At 42.3% G+C, this 19,414-nt stretch overlaps 1 protein-coding gene across 1 annotated transcript in view; it reads left to right on the top strand.

The window, feature by feature from the left end:
* The window catches only part of LOC102381240 (fatty acyl-CoA reductase 1-like), a 118,092-nt gene that overhangs the window by 61,905 nt on the left and 36,773 nt on the right, over positions 1 to 19,414 (top strand). Inside the window, exons 3-5 of the mRNA XM_006028775.3 lie at positions 694 to 873; positions 10,499 to 10,676; positions 12,105 to 12,149. Coding sequence (XP_006028837.1) covers positions 694 to 873; positions 10,499 to 10,676; positions 12,105 to 12,149 — 403 coding nt within the window. The remainder of the gene's footprint in view (positions 1 to 693; positions 874 to 10,498; positions 10,677 to 12,104; positions 12,150 to 19,414) is intronic.

Here is a 19,414-nt window from a genome sequence, read left to right as displayed (position 1 = left end):
TCTTGTCTCCCATGACAGAACGGAAGTTAAATCAAGATGAATTGGAGCGGTTTCATAAAAGAGTATATTGTCATAGTTCTGCTTTACTTACCATAGATAGAGTGGATACATATAACAGTTACTGCAGATCTGGTGATGTGCAGTAAGTCCCCACCTCCCAATCAGCTGATCTGCAGTAATTGTTTCATGAGTCCATTCTTTCCCATGATAAGTGAAAGCAGAACCATGACAATTTACTCTTAAATAAAACAGCTGCCAAATTATTGTGGTTTAACTTCCGCTGTATCACAGGATAGAGAGGACACACAAAACAGTTACCACAGATCAGATAAAGCTCAGTAAATCTCTTCCTTCTGCTTTTAACTCTGGACAATTTGTTTGTCTGTCCCCAACCCTGGTTTTCACAACAAATTAAATAGGATTTTTTCTTCCCATTCACTGGGTTGGGCAAAACCACCTCCCAAATTACCGTTTGTCCCAGCAGTAGACAGCTTGAATATTGCACATATGAAAACATATTGCTCCTCTTGCATTTCATTAAAGTGTCCTCTGAGCCATTTCTCTTCCTCAGATACACTCTTCCTCTCATCTTTTGCCTGGAATAGCAAACTGTAGTTGAGTAAAAACAACATGCAGTTTTAGTATGTCCGTACCAGCTGAACCACTGTTGTTTCTTTCTCTCTCTCTATTTAGACGTGCCCTACAGCTGAATGTCCTTGGCACACAACGGCTCATAGAGTTGGCTCGCCAGATGCAGAAGCTCGAGGCCTTCATCCACATCTCTACTGCCTATGCAAACTGTAACCAGAAACACATAGATGAAATAATCTACCCACCCCCTGTTGAGCCCAAGAAGCTCTTTGGCCTAGTGGAGTAAGTGGACATAGATACAGCTTTTCCTGATGTTGATGAGATGACCTTCAACATAAAAGCCCCTGTATTGTTTGTATCACCAGTGGTTTTGACTTCTGAGTAACTGCAAATAACGTCTCCTCCCCCCCTACTCCCAGTGCTGTGGATTGCGTGCATAGGGGTAGAAGGAGCCTGAAGGAAGTGACTGATAACTAAGGATATGGATAGGCATACAAATGGGTTACTGCAAAGTAAACTAGAGCATGAATTGAAAAAGCACTAGCCATTTCTTTGCAACTGCCAGTATGCACTCTGTTATCCCTTGATAACCATAAAGTAGTTTACCCCACCATAACAGTGGGGTGAAAGTATGCACCTATGTGGGTGGAAAGGAACAGCTGATGTGCTGTGAATGCACTCCTTAGCTAATCTTGCAGTAACTTGTTTGCACTTCTCGGCCTCTTGAAGGCTCAGATCAATCATAGTCTATGCTTATCTGGCAAGGGAAAAACGTGACCATGGAGACAGTTTTCCTAGCCACACCAGGGAAAACCACCTTCCTGGCACAGGGTTAGTACTCGCCAAGATAATGTATAGTAAACCTTCCACTTAGCTGCTGGAGTGGGAGGGTCTTGGCTTTAAGCCCACTTTAAAGAAATGGGAGAGACCTTCCTGGCTTGCCTCTGGGGCCCTACGGCTGAGGGCAAGCAAAACTTACCTGAACCCCAAGCATCCAGGCTTTGGCCTGCAAGCTGGATGCCCACCAAAGGTTTTGGAAACATCTAAAGCCCCAGATGGGGGTGGAGAATGTTTGCTGGTAGTCGAGCCGCTTATGGTTCTGGATTGATTCTTGGATTTGGAATTTGTTTTGGCTAATTTGGCTTGGAATACAGAAAATTTAATTAAAAATAAACTTGTTTGCATACCCATTCTTTTAGCTTCCAGCTACCATCAAGAGGTACCATCCATTTTCAAGAAAAGTTGTTTGGAGGCTTCATTCCCATAAAATTGCACATATTATGTTTGGTTTCTCTCCCTTTCACCTAATATTCCAGGAAGATTAGCCATGTTAACATAGCTTCCATCTAAATAACAAGTCTTTATATAGAGGTCTATTGACATCATGCTGAGGCTGGCCTACCCAGGGCTATTTTGATTTTTATTTTGAATAGGAAGGAATTTGATACAATTACTCAGATGTGTTAGTCCTTTTATTTCAGATGTTCCTTAGTTTTTCATCACACCATTTCTAAAGTGCTCATGTGATTCTTACAATAGTCCAGGACTGAATCACTTGATGGAGCTTATATGAGTTAGTGAGAGTGGAGTGATGTTTCTTCCTTTGGTAAGGTCCAAAACCTGTTAGCCCCCTATAGGAACTGCAACTTTCTATTACTGAGCATGATTCACCATGGCATTACTCCAGCTTTCTCTCAATGTGACTCCAGTTACTTTAATGAAGTCACATCATCCTTAAACAGGAATAGAAGAGAGGTGAATCAGAACCAACAGACTGCTATAGAAGAGATTTAAAATGGGACTGCATCATTTTGCAGACTAGCCTGCTGAGTTCAGCCCCAGCAGTTCATTTCCTGTTGCTTTCAGCCCAGGAAGAACTGTCCATCTCTGGGATCCATTCTCTGTAGAGAAGCACAGTTCAGCTGGAAAATCCAGCAAATCAGCAGGACAACAAAAGAGTTCATTTAACTGAATTTTTTAAAGAGAATAATTAAAAAGAAAAATAAAACCTGCTGACAGGAGCCCAAGGGAAACCTTCCTCTGAGAAGAACTAAGATTTCCCACAGCTGCATGTTTTGCTTTTCTTTTTCTTTTCAAATCATTTTCCACTTGTGTAATATCAGCACTAACTCTGCCAGTCCTTAACCTGGAGTGCTGGTGTAGCTCTTTTCTTCCTTCTGATATGTTTGGGGATGGGTGTAAAAACCATGTCTTGGAGAAAATTAGGCTACTGCTCCCAAATTTGGTTTGCCAAAAAATACTTTCAGTCTGAATGCTACCTGGAAAAGGTAAGACAAAATATTGTTCTTACTTTGATTTTTCTCTAGGACTCCACAGTCTTCAGTATAATTCACCCAGCTTCTAGTTAGAATAACCTGTCTTCTAAGGATGTCAGCAGAGATCCTGGTTTCCCTGATATATTTAAAAAAACAAAAAAAAAAAACAAAAGCAAATTCTCTTATAAAAAAAATTGTAAATTCTCTGATAAAACCCCCAAAATCCATTATTAAAATCCCTGCCTCCCCCCGCCAATGCCCCTCACTCCCCAGCCACTGCCCTGGTGACATGCCTCCTGTGCCTGTCGCTGCACTTACTGCAGCCCTGCATGCAGGAGGCAGATTAGCACAGGGCAAGGAACAGCAAGGAGATCTCCACATGGCTCTGGTGCTCCCTGCCACGCCGGGCAGCTGGGGGGGAAGCTTGCTGCTGTTCCCTGAAGCCCTGCTTCCCTCTCTCATGACCTGGTGCAGCAGGGAGCACTGCAAAACCTTGAAACTGTTTCCCTAACACTCCACCTCTTTCCCCAACATCTCCTCATTCCCTCAGCCCCCTGCAAGCCCCACTTACCACTTCACAGGCTCCAAGAAGGAAAGTGAATCTAAGCCAAGCCTTGGGTGACTCAGAGTGTCAGGCCTGCCCTTCCCCCTCTCCCTCTCCCTCTGGGCAGGGCTAGGGGTTTCCTGGAGGTCAACCAGCCTGCAGAGCTCTTTACAAAAATGGGAAATTCATGGGTTTCTCTGCTAAAAGGTAAAATCTATATTTTCTCTGATAAAAATGTGAAATCCGTGGTTTTCTCCATTTTTCCATGGGAAATGGAAAAGCTGGATCCCTGGACATCAGTATAAGTACCCTCCAACTTCCTATGAACTTGCAGAGTCCATTTGTCTTTCTCTAGCAAGTGCACCTCAGTAGCATCAATGGCTCAGAAAAAGACCTATGCAAAGGACAAAATGAGCTTCAGAAACTAAGAGGGATTTATGACTAGACATGGGTGTGTCATTTGCATTATTAATGTCTTATATGATATTAGAAGTTTGTAGGCTCAAGGCTGCACTGGCAAGGGAGAAAATAGGATCAGCCACAGAGGCTGGGATGAGGCAGAGGGTTTGGTTCATTTGCCTAGTAGTACATGTAGCTGCCATTTCTTAGTTACATAATTATACCTTGGTTTGGTTTGGTTTTTTGTTTTTTTTTCCTTCCTATTTCTATTTGTTTTACAGTTTCTCTTGGTTGCCTAAGCTTTGGTGGCATCTTTATCAATTCTGTCCTTACTTCAAAGTATTTTACGCCTTCTGTTATGGTTAGAAGCCACAGGCTGCCCTCAGCTAAGATAGCTGTCATATCCCTTTAGCCTTTGCAAATGGTACTAAGGCTACCCATACTGCCTCCTACTGTTGTCCTACATATTCCTACATATTCATACTGCCTCCTACTGTTGTCAAAGGCATTGAAACCAAGTTAGGATTGTCATTTTCTGGGTTCTGGTTTCAAGTGTCCTAGAAGTTTCCTGGAGTCCTCTCAATCTCTAGGAAGGAGATCATAGTTTCATAGTCAGTAGGGTCGGAAGGGACCTAAACAGATCATCAAGTCCGACCCCCTGCCATGGCAGGAAAGAGTACCGCAGTCAAACGACCCCGGCAAGGGGTTCATCCAGCCCAGCCTCCTTTTAAAGACCCCCAGGATAGGAGCCAGAACCATTTCTCTTGGAAGTTGGTTCCAGATCCTAGCCGCCCTGACAAGTTTGTAACAGGCCACTAGATCCCCCCTCAGGCTTCTCTTGTGGAGGCTGAACAGGTTCAGGTCCCTGAGCCTCTCCTTGTAGGGCCTTCCCTGCTGCCCCCAATCATGCAGGTGGCCCTCCTCTGGACCCTCCCAATGCTGTCCACATCCCTCCTGAAGTGCAGTGCCCAGAACTGGGTGCAGTACTCCAACTACAGCCTGACCAGTATTGCATAGAGGGGGAGGATCACCTCCTTGGACCTGCTTGAGATGCATCTGTGGATGCATGACAAGGTACAGTTGGCCTTCCTGACCGTGTCCCCACACTGTCGGCCAGTGTTCATTTTGGCATCAATAATGACTCCAAGATCCTTTTCTGCCTCTGCACTGACGAGAAGGGAGTTCCCCAGCCTGTAAGTATGCTGCTGGTTCTTCCTCCCCAGGTGCAGCACCTTGCACTTGTCAGTGTTGAAACCCATTCTGTTCTCATCTGCCCACCCCTGTAACCTGTCTAGGTCTAATTGCAGCCTATTCCTCCCTTCTAGTGTGCTCATTTCTCCCCACATCTTAGTGTCATCTGCGAATTTGAACAGGGCGCTTTTTACCCCCCCCATCCAAGTCTCTGATAAAGATGTTGAACAGTGCAGGCCCAAGGACCGAGCCCTGCGGAACCCCACTACCCACATCCCTCCAGGTCGAATAAGACCCATCCACCACCACTCTCTGGGTGCGGCCCTCCAGCCAATTTGCGACCCATCTGACTGTGTAGATATCAACACCACAGTCTCCTAGTTTTTTAATGAGAATGGGATGAGAGACAGTGTCAAAGGCTTTCCTCAAGTCCAGAAAGACTATGTCCAGTGCTTCAAAAGTGCTTCATGAAAGAGCAGGAAGGAGAAAGTCAGGGTTATGGACTTGTGTGGGGGTAAGTACTGAAAACACAAAGGCAGACAAAGAACAGAGACTGAGAGAGTTTGAAGCTCAAAGGGCTGGCTGGGGCAGGATGGAACCAAAGAGAAGGTCGGAGGTTGCAACCAAAATACGTCATTATACTGTCTTCATCAGTTGCCTTAGAGAAACATTATCTAAGTGTCCAAATCGGCACTGTAAATAGATATAGATAGATATCTATATCTATATAAAGGAAACTAACAGGTAAGGAAATGTGGAAACAGTCCCCTCAAAAAATTATTTAATTGAAGATTTGTGCATGGATGCCCACTCTCTCTCTCTCTCTCTCTCAAAAGAATTACAAGAATTTTGTTAACAAAAAGGGGAAAGAAACAGTAGGTCATTTTCTCCCAACCAAGCTGTGAAGGCATCCCTTCATATTGAATACCAATTTTAAAAACATTCTTTTAAAGCATTCAGCTGAACAAACATCTTGTTTTTCTTTTCTGTGGTTTCATTTATCTACATGTCTGAGGCTGACGATACTGTGCAATCTTGGCTGTGCAACTGCTATTCTATTTCTGCCCTCGGATAGCCAGTGCCAATAGAAACTGCAGTAGGTCACACTGAGAGACTGTCTCTGCAGGCCATTGCTTGTTTCTAAATGCAATGAGGACTTTTTAGGCTCAGGCCTCAAGAAGCTTCTTAGACTTATGAGGCCAGTATTTCTATGAACACATTGTGACAGGTCCCCACAGCAAAACAGATCTTTTTAATGGTCCTTTCTGTCCTCTCATTACTTTATATTTGGGATTATTTACTCAACTGGAATTCTTGGTTGAAATCCCAGCTTTTTTTGCTTTTTTTTTTTTTTTTTTTTTTTTGTCCCTGTTTTTACGTCCTGAAATCTCCCAGTTTTCCAATATGATGCTGTAACTGAAACCCTCAGACTGATCTGTGCAAAGCAAAAGTTACACTTCTTACTGCTGCCAGGCCAATAGAGCAAACCTATAATCTGTCCCATCAAGCAAGGTTTGCCGTAATCTAAAGCTGAGGGAAATCAGCTTTGGAGGGTGCACTGAGGTAAGAAGCACAGCACAGTACGCAAAGTATAGACTGAGGCAGAGTGCATACTGTTCCTGATTAAAATATTATAGGAACAGAAAAAAAGAGGTCACTTCAGATTTATATAAGGGAGTGCCTTATTTATGTTAAACATGCAGCCTTAATAACGAGAGAGAGTTTCTTCATAATAAAATATATACATACATTGGGGGGGGAGGCAGGAGGACTGCTAAACACAGCATTTTTCTTTCATTGCTTGAGACAGTGATAATGGTGAGCAAAAGCAGTTACAGTAGGAGATAGCATTTCAAAATCCCAAATGTAGGTCATGGGAATGGTACAGAAGTAAAAGGAGTTTACCTGCCTGAATTGTCAGCTTTGTGATACTAATTCCAGCAAATCAGATCACAAGAGGGATTGTTACTTCTGATGGGGCATGTATCAAACTGTTGCTGAGGCCTTAGAAGACAGCTCCTAGGGGGGGAAAAACTTGGAAGAAATTTTGCATGGGAAAAACAACAAATGCTAGTATACTTAGAAGCATAGCACTGTTTCTCTTTGCTTTGAGAAAAATACAAATCTGTACACCGGTGGTTCTCAACCTCGTTAAACTCAAGGCACTGCTCAAAAGTGCCAACTCTTAATTTTTGTTCATTTTTTGCCTATGGAAAAATAATAGAGCAATTACTCTGTTGCAAAGAACTCAGAAAAACCAAGTCAGAACATTTTTGACACTATAAATTCCTCTTTGTAACGTCTGGGTTTATCTTGTGAATCACATCTAGGTGTTTGCATACCTAACAGTACTAATATTGAGTGGCAACCATAGCACCCTTAAAAGGATCTTGTTGTACCCCAGGGTGCCACAGCACCCTAACTAAAAATCACTGCAAACAAACACCAAAGAAAAATGAAAAGTTTGACGTTGGAGACCCAAATGAACCCATAGTTCCTTTAATCAGGGGTGTAGAACAGATAGGCTGCAGGCTGAATTTTGTCCATGAAAGCACTTGATCTGGCCTGCTGAGCTACCAGGAAGTTGGGGGCATAGCTGGGGGAGAGTAGAGCCCTGCCATAGAATTCAGGGGCCCCAGGTCCTAGTGGACATGACTGTCAGTAGCAGGAGGGTGAGCAAGGGCTGGGCTGACACAGCCCTACCCACCCTATGGCTGCTTGGTCCACCAACACTTGCCCTTCCATCACCAATCTCACTGCCACTGCAGTCACTACTAGCTGCCACTGGACCTACTGCAGATTGCCTGCGTCTCAGGACAGATCTATCCTGCAAGGAGCCCCATAGTTTATATCTGGCCCAGAGCACAAGTTATTTTTTACAACCCTGCTCTAGACAGTTTAGAAACAGTGCCTCCTTTATGTAGGGTATTAATTAAATACAAAGTAATCATAGAAGAAATGGCACCTGAGAAGTGTACTTTGTCAGAAAGTGTTTATAAAATGGACAAGATGCAACAAGCTTATCATTACAAGTTGTCTCTCCTATTCCTGTTAGATTATTCCGATGGCAACTTAGACACTTGGAAAACAAATGGGTGTTCCATAGTGATAACTGCAGCATGGTTTCTTTCAAAAATGTTGTTATCGTTCTTAATATCCACACATATAGTCAAACTACTCTTAGGTACAAAATGATCTTCCTATGTCATGAGAGTTTTTGAGATTTTTAAAATGTTTTTTTCCTGACCCCCGTCAGGCCAAAAAAACAATTATCTAAAAATTTCAGTTCCTTCCTCCCTCGAAACGTTATAAATTAGCAACAGATTTGAAATGTAACATTTTCAGTGTTTTTTCATAATTTTTATGACTCTTGAAGATTTGGTTGAAACAGACCTTTTCCTGAAAAAGGTTTTGGTTTTGATGAATCAGCATTTTCTGATTAAGGGGGGGGAAGCATTTTGCTGGAATATTTCCAACCATCACTTGAAGATCAGTGTGCAAATGGAGGAACCAGGTTGGAGCTTGCGGTGCACCTTGGAGTTCATTTAATCAAGGGGTTATCAAGATGTAACATATGCCTTTCCCTCCTTCATTTGCTTCCCCCCCAATCAGTTTCCCATCTTATTTTATGAACTTCCCATCTTCTTGCATTTTTTGTGCAGGGAAGAGCTAAAGAAAGATCCATGTGAAACTGGCTTATTTATTCACATACCACACTCACCATTTTGCCCACAATTAGTTATTGAAAATTGAGGTGCATGTCTTAAAGGAGGAAACTGATTTGGAATGGTTTGGTTAAAAGGAAAATCCTTATTTTTATTCATTTTACCTTCCCAAATAAGAAGCTTCTTGGTTTGGGAATGTGTGTGTGGTATGCAAAAAAAAAAATACAATAACATCTCTAGAATGTCTCTAGTAAACTACCATCTAGTGCAGGGGACAAAATGTTTATTGGATCTTAGCTCTGACTCTAAGGACTGATGCATCAGACTACTGCAAACACTAGCTGGATTTCTAGCACTATGCATGAACTTTGGAAACGCATCTAGTTCCCTTCTGCTCAGAACCTAAATACAGGCAGGGTAAGCAAAATAGCTATGATAAGTAACAGCAGTGATGAAGTCTCCTACTTGAGCCAAATTAATAAGCGGCAGATTACTGAGGGTATGTAGACATATAATTCTTATTGAAATCTACACATTACCAGCACCTGAACCTCTTTAAAAATCTAGTCTTATGTCCTTTATCAGGTAACAACAGTATTCTCTTAATCTTATGTGTACCAGCCAATTGAAGGGACCACCCTTCCTGCTGCAGTGAGAAACATTTCCTGCATCTTTCACCCGGACAGAAACAGCCACTAGCCTTGGGGAAAAACCTGTGTCATTGATCTCCTTTTGCTGGTGGGACAGCAGAAGTTTTCTAAGGGCGTTCTAGTAGAAGTAGAAATTGAACCCATATCCTTCAATTAGTAAACACTACTCTTCTCTACTTTCCCATGTTACTGCTTAGAGACAGTAGGCCACATCTGTTTCTTTGGACTGAGAAGATCCAACCAGATCATTTTCTTCTTTAGTGGATGTTGTAACACTGCATTCAGACACAGCAGATGCATCTACATAAGCAATTAACATGTAGCAATAAACTTTGGCACAGCTCACACTGGAGTCAGCTGCTCTCGGGCACAGCGTCTTCACATGCACCCAGGACCACAGCTGTTTGAGCCAGGCTCTGGGTGGCACTGTTCAGTGGCAAGGGGGCTGCCTGGCCCCCACACTGTAGCACCATTGTGTCCCAGCCAGCTACTGCGTACACATGCATTTTGGTGCACTAAATGACTCCGCCATAGGATAGTACTTGTCCCAGACAGTACTATCCTACAGCAGAATTAATTAATTTACTTCACCCTAATATAGGCACATGTGTAGACAACGATGCCTTACTGTGGAGCTAATTAGTCAGCCCTACAGCAAAACACGTGTGTAGATGCACCCAGCAATGTCAGAGATGTGTGTAATGCAATGGCAATACCACAAAAAAGGGCACTTTTAAAATTCTTGCAATACTGCTGAATTCTTGGTGGTGTAGAAGATTGCCAGAAACCTACAAGAAAGTGCACTTAGTCTGTGCTGATGAGGAAGTTCCAAGTTACGAGATTCTGTCAGAACCTGGCTCAGGAGAACGTCCACTCACGACACTGCAGCATGATTGTAGAGCTATCTGAACTAGCTTTAAACAAGGCACTGGCTGCAGCCTAGCCAGGGCAACACAGAGCTCAGTGTCGACTCATTTATGCTACTGAGAAGCAGGTAGATAATTTATTAGCTAAAACATCTCCCATAGGGCTGTCCAAGCTGTTCCTTACTTAGCCTACAAGGCTTTCTAGTTGCTTGTTCCTTTGTTGCAGCTGAGGGTGCTTGTCCCCTGACTCCCTCCCCATTTCATCTACCTGTTTGTGTGGCATTTATCAGTGGAGTTCTGTTCTTTCTCCTGCTAGGTGGATGGATGAGTCTATCATTGAAGACATCACACCCAAGCTGATTGGGGAGTGGCCCAATACTTATGCATACACCAAAGCCTTGACAGAGTACCTGCTCCAACAGGAGAAAGCCAACTTGAACATTGCCATCATCAGGCCATCCATCGTAGGAGCCAGTTGGCATGAGCCTTTCCCAGTAAGCATGATCACCTTTCTTTCTTTAGTAGTTTCCTACTCAGTATCCTTCCAGATCTGAGTGCCATCTGCTGCCTGGAAGCCATTCCTCATTATATAGGTGACTGCAAATCTTAGAAGGGCACTCTGGTTTTTCATGGTCTCTAAGAAAGCTGATGGGTGTTGGGAAGGAGGTGTGGCTGGTGCAGAAGTATTGAGTTCATTTAACATCTCCAGGAAAGATTCTCGTTTTCAAATAATGCCAGGAAAACAAAAACAGTTCATTGCATCAAACGGTAATACTAAATGATGGAGACTGAAGTTCCATGTGAAGTGTGCAGTCCTCTCCAGGTTGCCATGTCCATGTGCCTCAGCACTGAGCTAAGAGGTATACTTCTAGGTATCAAAGGGCCAGATAGGTTCCCTGTACATTCAGCTCATAAGCCTTCTGCTGACGCACTGTGGTAGGCAGGGTTGTCAGGGTTGGGACTGAGCACCCTTGGCTTGCCATTTCATTTAGTTTACATACTATAGAGGTATGTGCTGGCTTCTCAGAACTTTTCAACAATGCGCCAAATGCACATTTATAGGAGTGTTGGAAATATTAGGAGCATTACACATGGAGCCTCCCTGAACCTTTATTTTATTAGGAGCATTACACATGGAGCCTCCCTGACCCCTTATTCATGGAAATAATTAGCCAAGCCACATTTACTTCTGACATCAGTAAGTGCAAAAAGTCCTGAAACTGTGGCCAAATCAGGAAGATGACTACTTCTCCCCCTATTTGAGCTGCTCAGACATAGCCTAGTATCTGAAGCAAAATATCCATCTTGGAAGGACAGAGTAAATTCTGTTAGGCATCACAGTACTATTTGCTGGTCAGAAGAAATACTACACTCTCCTATTAAAATTCTTACATAATGTAATTTCTATTACCTGAAGCAGAGTCATATTCAAGAGTTATGATATTCTTTTCTGTCTTTGAAAATATCAGAAAATGATCAAATAAATTACCTCTGCTCTGATCCTGACACACACACATATCATGCTGATCACTACAAGCAAGGACAAACCAGGCACTTTGGAAAAGTAGATTTGATTCATATAGTAAAATTATCACTGTAAAGTGGTGTTCTCTGTAACAAAATTTGACTATATTGTGATGAGTAAGCTCCAGACAATAGCAGATGCCATGCCACATATCCCATGTTTAAAATAAATTAAATACTTTGTACTAGCTTGTTGCTTGGTAGTTATCCCAGCTCAGTTGGCATTCTGTTAAAATTTGTTCTGATTAAGTGACTTCATCTGTACCACAGCTCCACAACCCTTTCACCGTTCTGAAATCTTGTATGAGCCACACATTGCTGAAAGAAATAATTGCTTCTCCTGTTTTGTTTTGTTTTGTTTTGTTTTGTTTTGTTTATTTGTTTTGATTTTTTTGCAGGGCTGGATTGACAATTTCAATGGAACAAGTGGCATAATGATTGCGGTATGTATTAGCTACTATTTTATATCTTTGATCAAGAACTACGTGTCAAAAAGTGGTGACAGCCTAGTGGTTTTAACAAAAGCATACACAACCCTTTTGTGTAGTTCTTCAAAAAACACATGCTTCTAGCATCAGATAGTGTTGTCCATTTGAATTGCAATAAAAAAACCCCATTAAAATAACAATGAAGTTAAAAATTAAGCACTCTCAGATACCAAGAGATTCCAAAACAAATGTTGTTTGTATGACCAAATTTTTGTCCAATAATACACAAGCTTTATAATATAGTCTTGGACTATCTAATCACATAATACATTTTCTGCAGAACCCCTGCTTTCCCATTATCAGGAGGATATAGAGATTGCAGGAGCGATTGCCTTGAGCCTAAGACTGCTTCCCCTCAAATATTCTGCCCCTACTCCAAAGCCTGAGTTCCCTGAAACTGAATGGTCTTTGAAGTTTATTTTTAACAATTATAGGGCAATGTGTTTTCTCCTAACCCTGTTCTTGGAAATGGGAGATCCATTTTTGCTGAAAATCTCCATGCACATTCAGATTGCATCATTTAGTGAAGTTGCAAGCAAACTGAACAGGGTCTTCTAATGAAAAGTGTCAAGCAACCTTAAGGATTGGTATTACCACCAGTAGTGCTTAAATGAGTAACAGTGGGCATTCCTACATGTGATGCTTCATTGGGAAGTCGTATAATTTACTATCCAGTAAGCATATGCATCTACATGTACACATGCACACATGCTAACTGTGCGGTAAACCTCGCTAATTATGAATAAATTTGCTACCTGCAAATGCAAGTAGCAGATTTACTTTAGATTACTAACAGCGCAGTAGCACGCATGTAGACACCTGACCATGTAGATGCCTGATGCAAATCTGCTCCCAGCAGCCAACCATCAGGGGGCGGGACATTGCTCCCTACCCCCAGGAGCTGTCTGCTGCCAGGGCAGGCTCCACCACCAGAGCCTGGGCAGGAACTTTGTTCCCCTGCCCCAGCAGCAGAGAGCTCCAAACCCCGCACTCTGAGATCGCAGTCAAAGAGTGGAGACTGGGAGATCCTTATCTTCCAGTCCCCGCTTCATCATCGTGAGTGGGGAGCTAGGAGGAAATTCTCTCAGCCTAAGCTCTGTGGTCAGGGAGCTGGTGCTGGAAGGTAAGGGTCTCCTAGCCTGAGCCCAATGCTTCAAAGCTCAGACTGGGAGGTAAGGATCTCTCAGCGCTGACCCTGTGACTGCACAGCTGGCACTAGAAGTTCCCTGCTGGCATGGCTAGGGAGCCTGTTCCCCACCCAGCTGCATGCTAAAAGAGCTGAGCAGGGAACAAGCTCCATAGCCTCTGCCCCTGTGATTGTGGAGCAGGGGCTGGGAGCTGTCCTGGTCAGGGGTAGGTCTCAGCCCCATGCCCCGATCGGGTGATCAAGGCATGGGACTTAGAGCTGCCAGGGTAAGGTAGGTACTAGCCCCCTGTCCCAATCCGCTAGTGAGGCAGCTAGAAGTGAGCTAACTGCTAGCCCACTAGCAGCAGACAGCCCTCCAGGGGCAAGGTTCAATGCCCCAGCCCTGGCCAGGAGACAGCTCTCTCCTGGCTCCCCACCAGCCCTTCCCCTGGTGGCAGCAGGGGCCCATTGCAAGGCCCTGGGAAACAGGAGCAGTTTGCTGCCATTAGCAGCAAATCTGCTCCTGGTTCCCTGCATGTGTAGAGGCCTGCCCAGGAGCATTTACTTGCAAGTAAACTGATCCCAGATCAAATGCATGTGTAGACGCACCATTGGTAACAGCTGCTTTTAGGTTGCAAAGCTGGGGTTCAGGCTTCACATCAGGCCTTTATTTTCCATTGTTTCCATGAAACAAGTTCAGTGCTCTTCTTCTGAAATCACCCTTTATCATTATATGCATGTGTGCTGGGCCCATCCCTGAAGTCTGTGAACTGTTCACAAAATTAAAGATATTGGGCCTAATTCTCATATGCTTTATGCCTGATCCAGTTCAGTATGTCTGCATCTTTAACATGTCAACTATGGAAATGCTCCTACTCCCAGTTCAGACTTTTCCGGTCATAGCAGCAATGCTATTTGATTCTCATTTTCTGTTCCCTGAGTATTGCTGTAAATAGCAACATAATGTGCAAAGGAATGGTAAAAGCAACCCAAGGATGCCTCAAGTATTACCTGGCAAATTTCGCCGATGACACCAAGCTCTAGGGAAGTACAGCCATGGATCAGGGTAGGCTGACAATCCAGGCAGACCTAGATAGATTAGATAGATAGGCAGACCAAAACTAGATGTGGTTCAACATTGAGAAGTGTAAAGTACTCCATCTTGAGAGGAAAAATCCGCAACAAACTTAGAGTCTCAGTGGTGCTATGCTAGCTGCCACCATGTCTGAAAGGGACCTGGGAGTCATAATTGAGCATAAAATGAATATGAGCCACCAGTGTGATGCTACAGTTAGCAGAGCAAACAGTGCGGGAATCAGTGATCTCACAAGGTCCCTTCCAGCCCTAAACTTCTGTGAGCCTTTGCGAGTCTGTGAAAAAAGAAGCTACAGGAAAATCTCTGGTAACCGGCATCTTACAAGCTGGCATGCTCTGTTAACTGGCATGCCGGCTTGTAAGGAAAAGTGAAACTGGAAGTGCTCACTGTGGCACTTCCAGTTTCGCCGAGCCCCCACGGCCCGGGGCAAAGCAGCCTGCGCTGCCACGCCTCCATGGCCCGGGGGCATAACAGGCTGTGTGGGGCCCACCTCCCTGTCCCACAGAGCCTGCAGGAGGGTTCGCGATGCAGTGAGAGGGGCAGTGATGCCCCAGACGCAGCGGGAGAAGTCGCAGCCTGAACAGGCAAGGACACCTGTTCAGGCCACTCAATTAACTGGCATATTTTGTTGGAATGGGGGATGCTGGATAACAGAGCTGTTACTGTATATAAAAGTAAATCAGTAGTATCACTAATGCATATGAAAAACACTCAATTTCCCCTTGTTTTGTTCCCTCCCCCACAAAACCAAACACATTACCCTGGCCATGTTTTCATACATTATACCATTTAAACCTTTATTGTTTATGTTAGATAAAGAATGCATACCACTAGTTGGCTTAAAGGTAAATACTTTTGTCAATGTATATTTTATCCAGCTTAATTACAGTATAGCATTTTGCTATTATTCGCCATGTGCCATGTATAATAGGATTAGTGGTTTGTAATCATAGCAGGTCAGGGATTACATCTGAATATCATCTTACAAAAACAGGTCATTTATACCTTGAGGCATAAACAGAAACTGTTTTTGTTACACCTGAAATACACCATTCATGCTAGAGTAGTTGTAGTAAAAATATACATCAATGCTCCTGCTTTCATTGGAAGCCATTACTACTCATTTCTTCAGATGTACAAAAAGCCCAGACCACATAATTTGTAGTCACAAAGCTTTATTGGTTTCCTGTTCACTTCAGGAACTACCCATAGTGATTGCCTTCTAGCCTTGTGCTCCCCACAGTAGACCAACTCATCAACTTTATGTTATATCCCTCTTCTTCACTCCCAGTCTCTTGTATTAAGCTACTATACCCCTTTAATGTTTTTTCATGCTACACGATTTCTGGGAACCTAAACAGTTTCTCTATTGCAGCCCTTTATATTTGCAAACCTCTTGTCATATCTCTGCTTCACTGACTCTCTAGCTTCCTCATCAATATTTGTCATTCCTGTCTCCTTTTTATTATTTTTATTTTAAATATATAGCTGCATTATTTAACTCCACCTGTAGTTTTGGAATGCAGTTAACACAAGATTGAACAAATTAAAATTATATTTTAGGGTTTAGCTGCTTCCCTTGAGAATATCATGCAAGGAATAACTCTCACAAGATGCCCAGTGAGTTGTCTGCACAACAGGTACATTATGAAATTGGAGGCATGAGTTTTTCACTACTTTTAACTGATTTTTTTTTTTTTTTTTTTTTAATTTCTCCTTGAACTGTTTTGACAAGTCCTAACTCTTGGATAAGTATTTGGAACCTTCCTCTATCAATCACATTCTTTTTTTCTCATAATGTCCATCTTGGGACCTTGTACAGGATCCCCTGCATATTTCATGTCATTGTTCCTTGTATGAGCAACCAAGGGGAAACAGAAGCATAATTTTCATAAAACTGTCTTTTCCTGTATTTCATGTGTGAAATCCTGACCTTACTGAAGCTACTGACAAAACCAGCATGGAGGAGTGCCAGGATTTCAACCAATTTTTTTAATTCTGACTGAATCTTAACAAATAAATGAGGTTTCTGACATCCTGGGACTACTGTATTAATCCCTTATAAACTGCTTGTCTTTTCTTGGAAAAAAATCTCACCTTTGTAACTTAAATTTGAGTTATAGACAATTATGTTTGATTGCCTTGGCCCCAAAGTTTCAGTTTCTGTATGTCTGACCAAAGAGACATCAAAAAACTTGCAAAACAGACCTAAAATGCAGTATTGAGTTCTGACATTTACTTCTATCACTCATAGAAGTGATATACTTCTATTGTTCCAACTCTCTAGCTGTGAAAGCTGTTGGACAGGTTTGAGGCATCAAGTGCCCTTCTGCAGAAGACCGCCTGAAGATGTTGTATACAGCTGATTGCCTGAAAGCTTGTCCAGCAGCTCTTCCAACTAGAGAGTTGGTTCAATAAAGCATATCACCAAAAAAAAAATTCTTGCCTCTTGAAGTATGTACATGGTAATATTGTTTGGGTTTTGTACTACATGCATTACAAAAATAGTTTTGGTAATGTATAGAGCTACTTAAAGATGTGAAAAAAAACTCCAAAACCCCCCAGCCCTTTAAGTTCGGTGCACCTTCGTACCAAGCGCAGCGCATGTCCAAAAGAAGCATCGCATTAGTTTGACCCAGTTTGCCCAATGTCTGTTTAGATTGCATGCTTCAGTGGGGCTTTTTGGCTCTATTATCTAATAGCTGATTGAATCAGCTATTAGATGAAAGCACCAAAAGGCCCCACTGAAGCACGCAATCTGTAAAGACACTGCAGAACCAGATCAAACTAACTTGATGCCTCTTCTGATAAAGCACTGGGTTTTTTTAGTTTTGGATTTTTTTTTTCATGTCTGCCAGCAGCCTAGATGTATCTAAAAATGGTATTATACACAACAATTATTTAACAGCACCCAAACTACTATCATGTCACGTGCATGCCACATGGAATGTTCACGTTGAAGTAAATATATGTGAAAAAATGTTAGATCAGCAACCCTGGAGACTTAAGCCCAAGCACAGGCAGAATCAGTGCAAATTTCCCTCCCTTCCCCTTCCAGTGTGTACGATCCCTGACACCAGAGGCAATAACTCCAAAGAAGAGAGGTCATGCCTAGTACTGTTTTTTGGCCTTTACACTAAAATTAGAATCAGTTTGCAACAATTCAGAAGGGAATTTGCATTATGTGGACTTGGAATGATCAGTGGTTTTCACATTGACTATCAAACAACTTTTGTCTGGTAATATCTTGTAGTTGCTATAGATCTTTGTTGGATTTGTGCCAAAGCTGTAGAAATGTAAGGTACAAAAGTCTTATATGAGAGCCTATTCTTGTGATATTAACCCAGGGAAAGCAAAACATTTCAAGGCATTTGATATGATGATATGGTGCTTCATGTTTTCCTGAAGGGTTTCTTGCTGCAGCATCGATGTTAAAGGAAGTTCCTCCATTGACTTAATCAGGTACATTGTAGTCCTGTGCACATGGACAACTTGCCCAGGAATAGAATTCTCTTGGGAATATACATGCCACAAATGACTGTAGACAGACAAAAAATAGCCACTAAGATGACCAGGAAGGAAAAGAAGCCACCTCTAGTTCTTAACTTCAAATCCATTGGTGTCACAGTTAACTGAATAGGTGCCTGTTGAAGACTGCACTGAGAGCCAGGAATATGGAAACTAGAAGTGCTTAGAGTGACATTTTCAAGGGCTATAGATGGACTTTGCCAGTGTTGGGCCCTGGAATACTTAACTGAAGACACCTGAATGTATATCAGGGTATCAGCTTTCAGTCTAATGCAAAATCCACTTTTTCATAAGGCAGGAAGGAATAGTTCAAGTTTTAGTCATTGAAACATCTGACAACAACAGAAAAGTCCATTTGGATCACTTTTACATGTATATGCAAAATGAATTCCATTTCTGGATCTTGTGGATTAAATAGGGTAGATGAGATTGATATTCCACACCATTTTACAAACTCAGGATGTAGAGATAGTTCAGTTAAGTTTCTTTGGATTATTTTATCCAAACTCCATCTGTTTCAAAGTTTTGGCATTGGTGTGTTTAAAGTACGTGAGTCGTAGTCATTTGTCTGTATAAATCTCCATCTTTCTATTAAATTCTTATAAAGAATGGGAATACAGCTCTGTTCTTTATAGAATCTAATTCATTTTTATTTTCCTACAGTAGCATCTGCTGCTGTGAGAAGCTTTGTTTTTGTGTGCGATGTCAGAGGTGGCATGAAATGAATCATGTTTCCATTGGACTATAATGGGAGAACTTTGTTTCAGTATTGCACATTATATGTACAGCCCTCCCTCCCTCTACTGCCTCCTCATGCAAAGCCAGGTTTAGTTGTTCTGGGGTTTAATGCTGTTTCAGTACATGCCCTGAATAGTGATTGGCCCCAGAGCTCTTCAGCTGGGAGAGTGTTTATTCTGTGTAATAACAGCTACATCAACTGAGATCATTTGCCTGTTTTTAGGCTGACATTTTCAGACAATGTCAGCAAACTGATGCAAAAATTAGGCTGTGCCCGATGCAAAAATGATGTACCCTATTTAGCCTGCCAAATAATGTGTTCATATTTAAAATTCAATATTTATAACATGCATCTAAAAAATATGATTTATCTTCTTCAAATATGTGTGTGTGTGTGTATCATATAAATGCCAGTCATAAGTTGTGAATACAGGGTATGTTTGTAGCGTGCCATAACTGCTATCATACATAACTAAGCTTGCTTCAGACTCTGTCCTCTAGAGACCAGGGTTCAAATAGTAATTTAGGGCATGAGTGAAAATAAGATTGGTGATCACATCATAGTCTGATCGTATCACAAAATCTGGAACACAGAAAGTAGCCCATTGTGTTGAACAGAAAACTAGGAATAGGAGGTGATATGCTAGGTTAGTATTGAACTGCCATGTCATAGATTCATAGATGTTAGGGTCAGAAGGGACCTCAATAGATCATCGAGTCCGACCCCCTGCA

The sequence above is a fragment of the Alligator sinensis genome, unplaced genomic scaffold (assembly GCF_000455745.1).
Source record: "Alligator sinensis unplaced genomic scaffold, ASM45574v1 scaffold35_1, whole genome shotgun sequence".
In the NCBI taxonomy this organism is placed as follows: Eukaryota; Metazoa; Chordata; order Crocodylia; family Alligatoridae; genus Alligator; species Alligator sinensis.
Note: the sequence above shows the minus strand (reverse complement) of the source record. Positions and strands in the feature narration are given on the sequence as shown.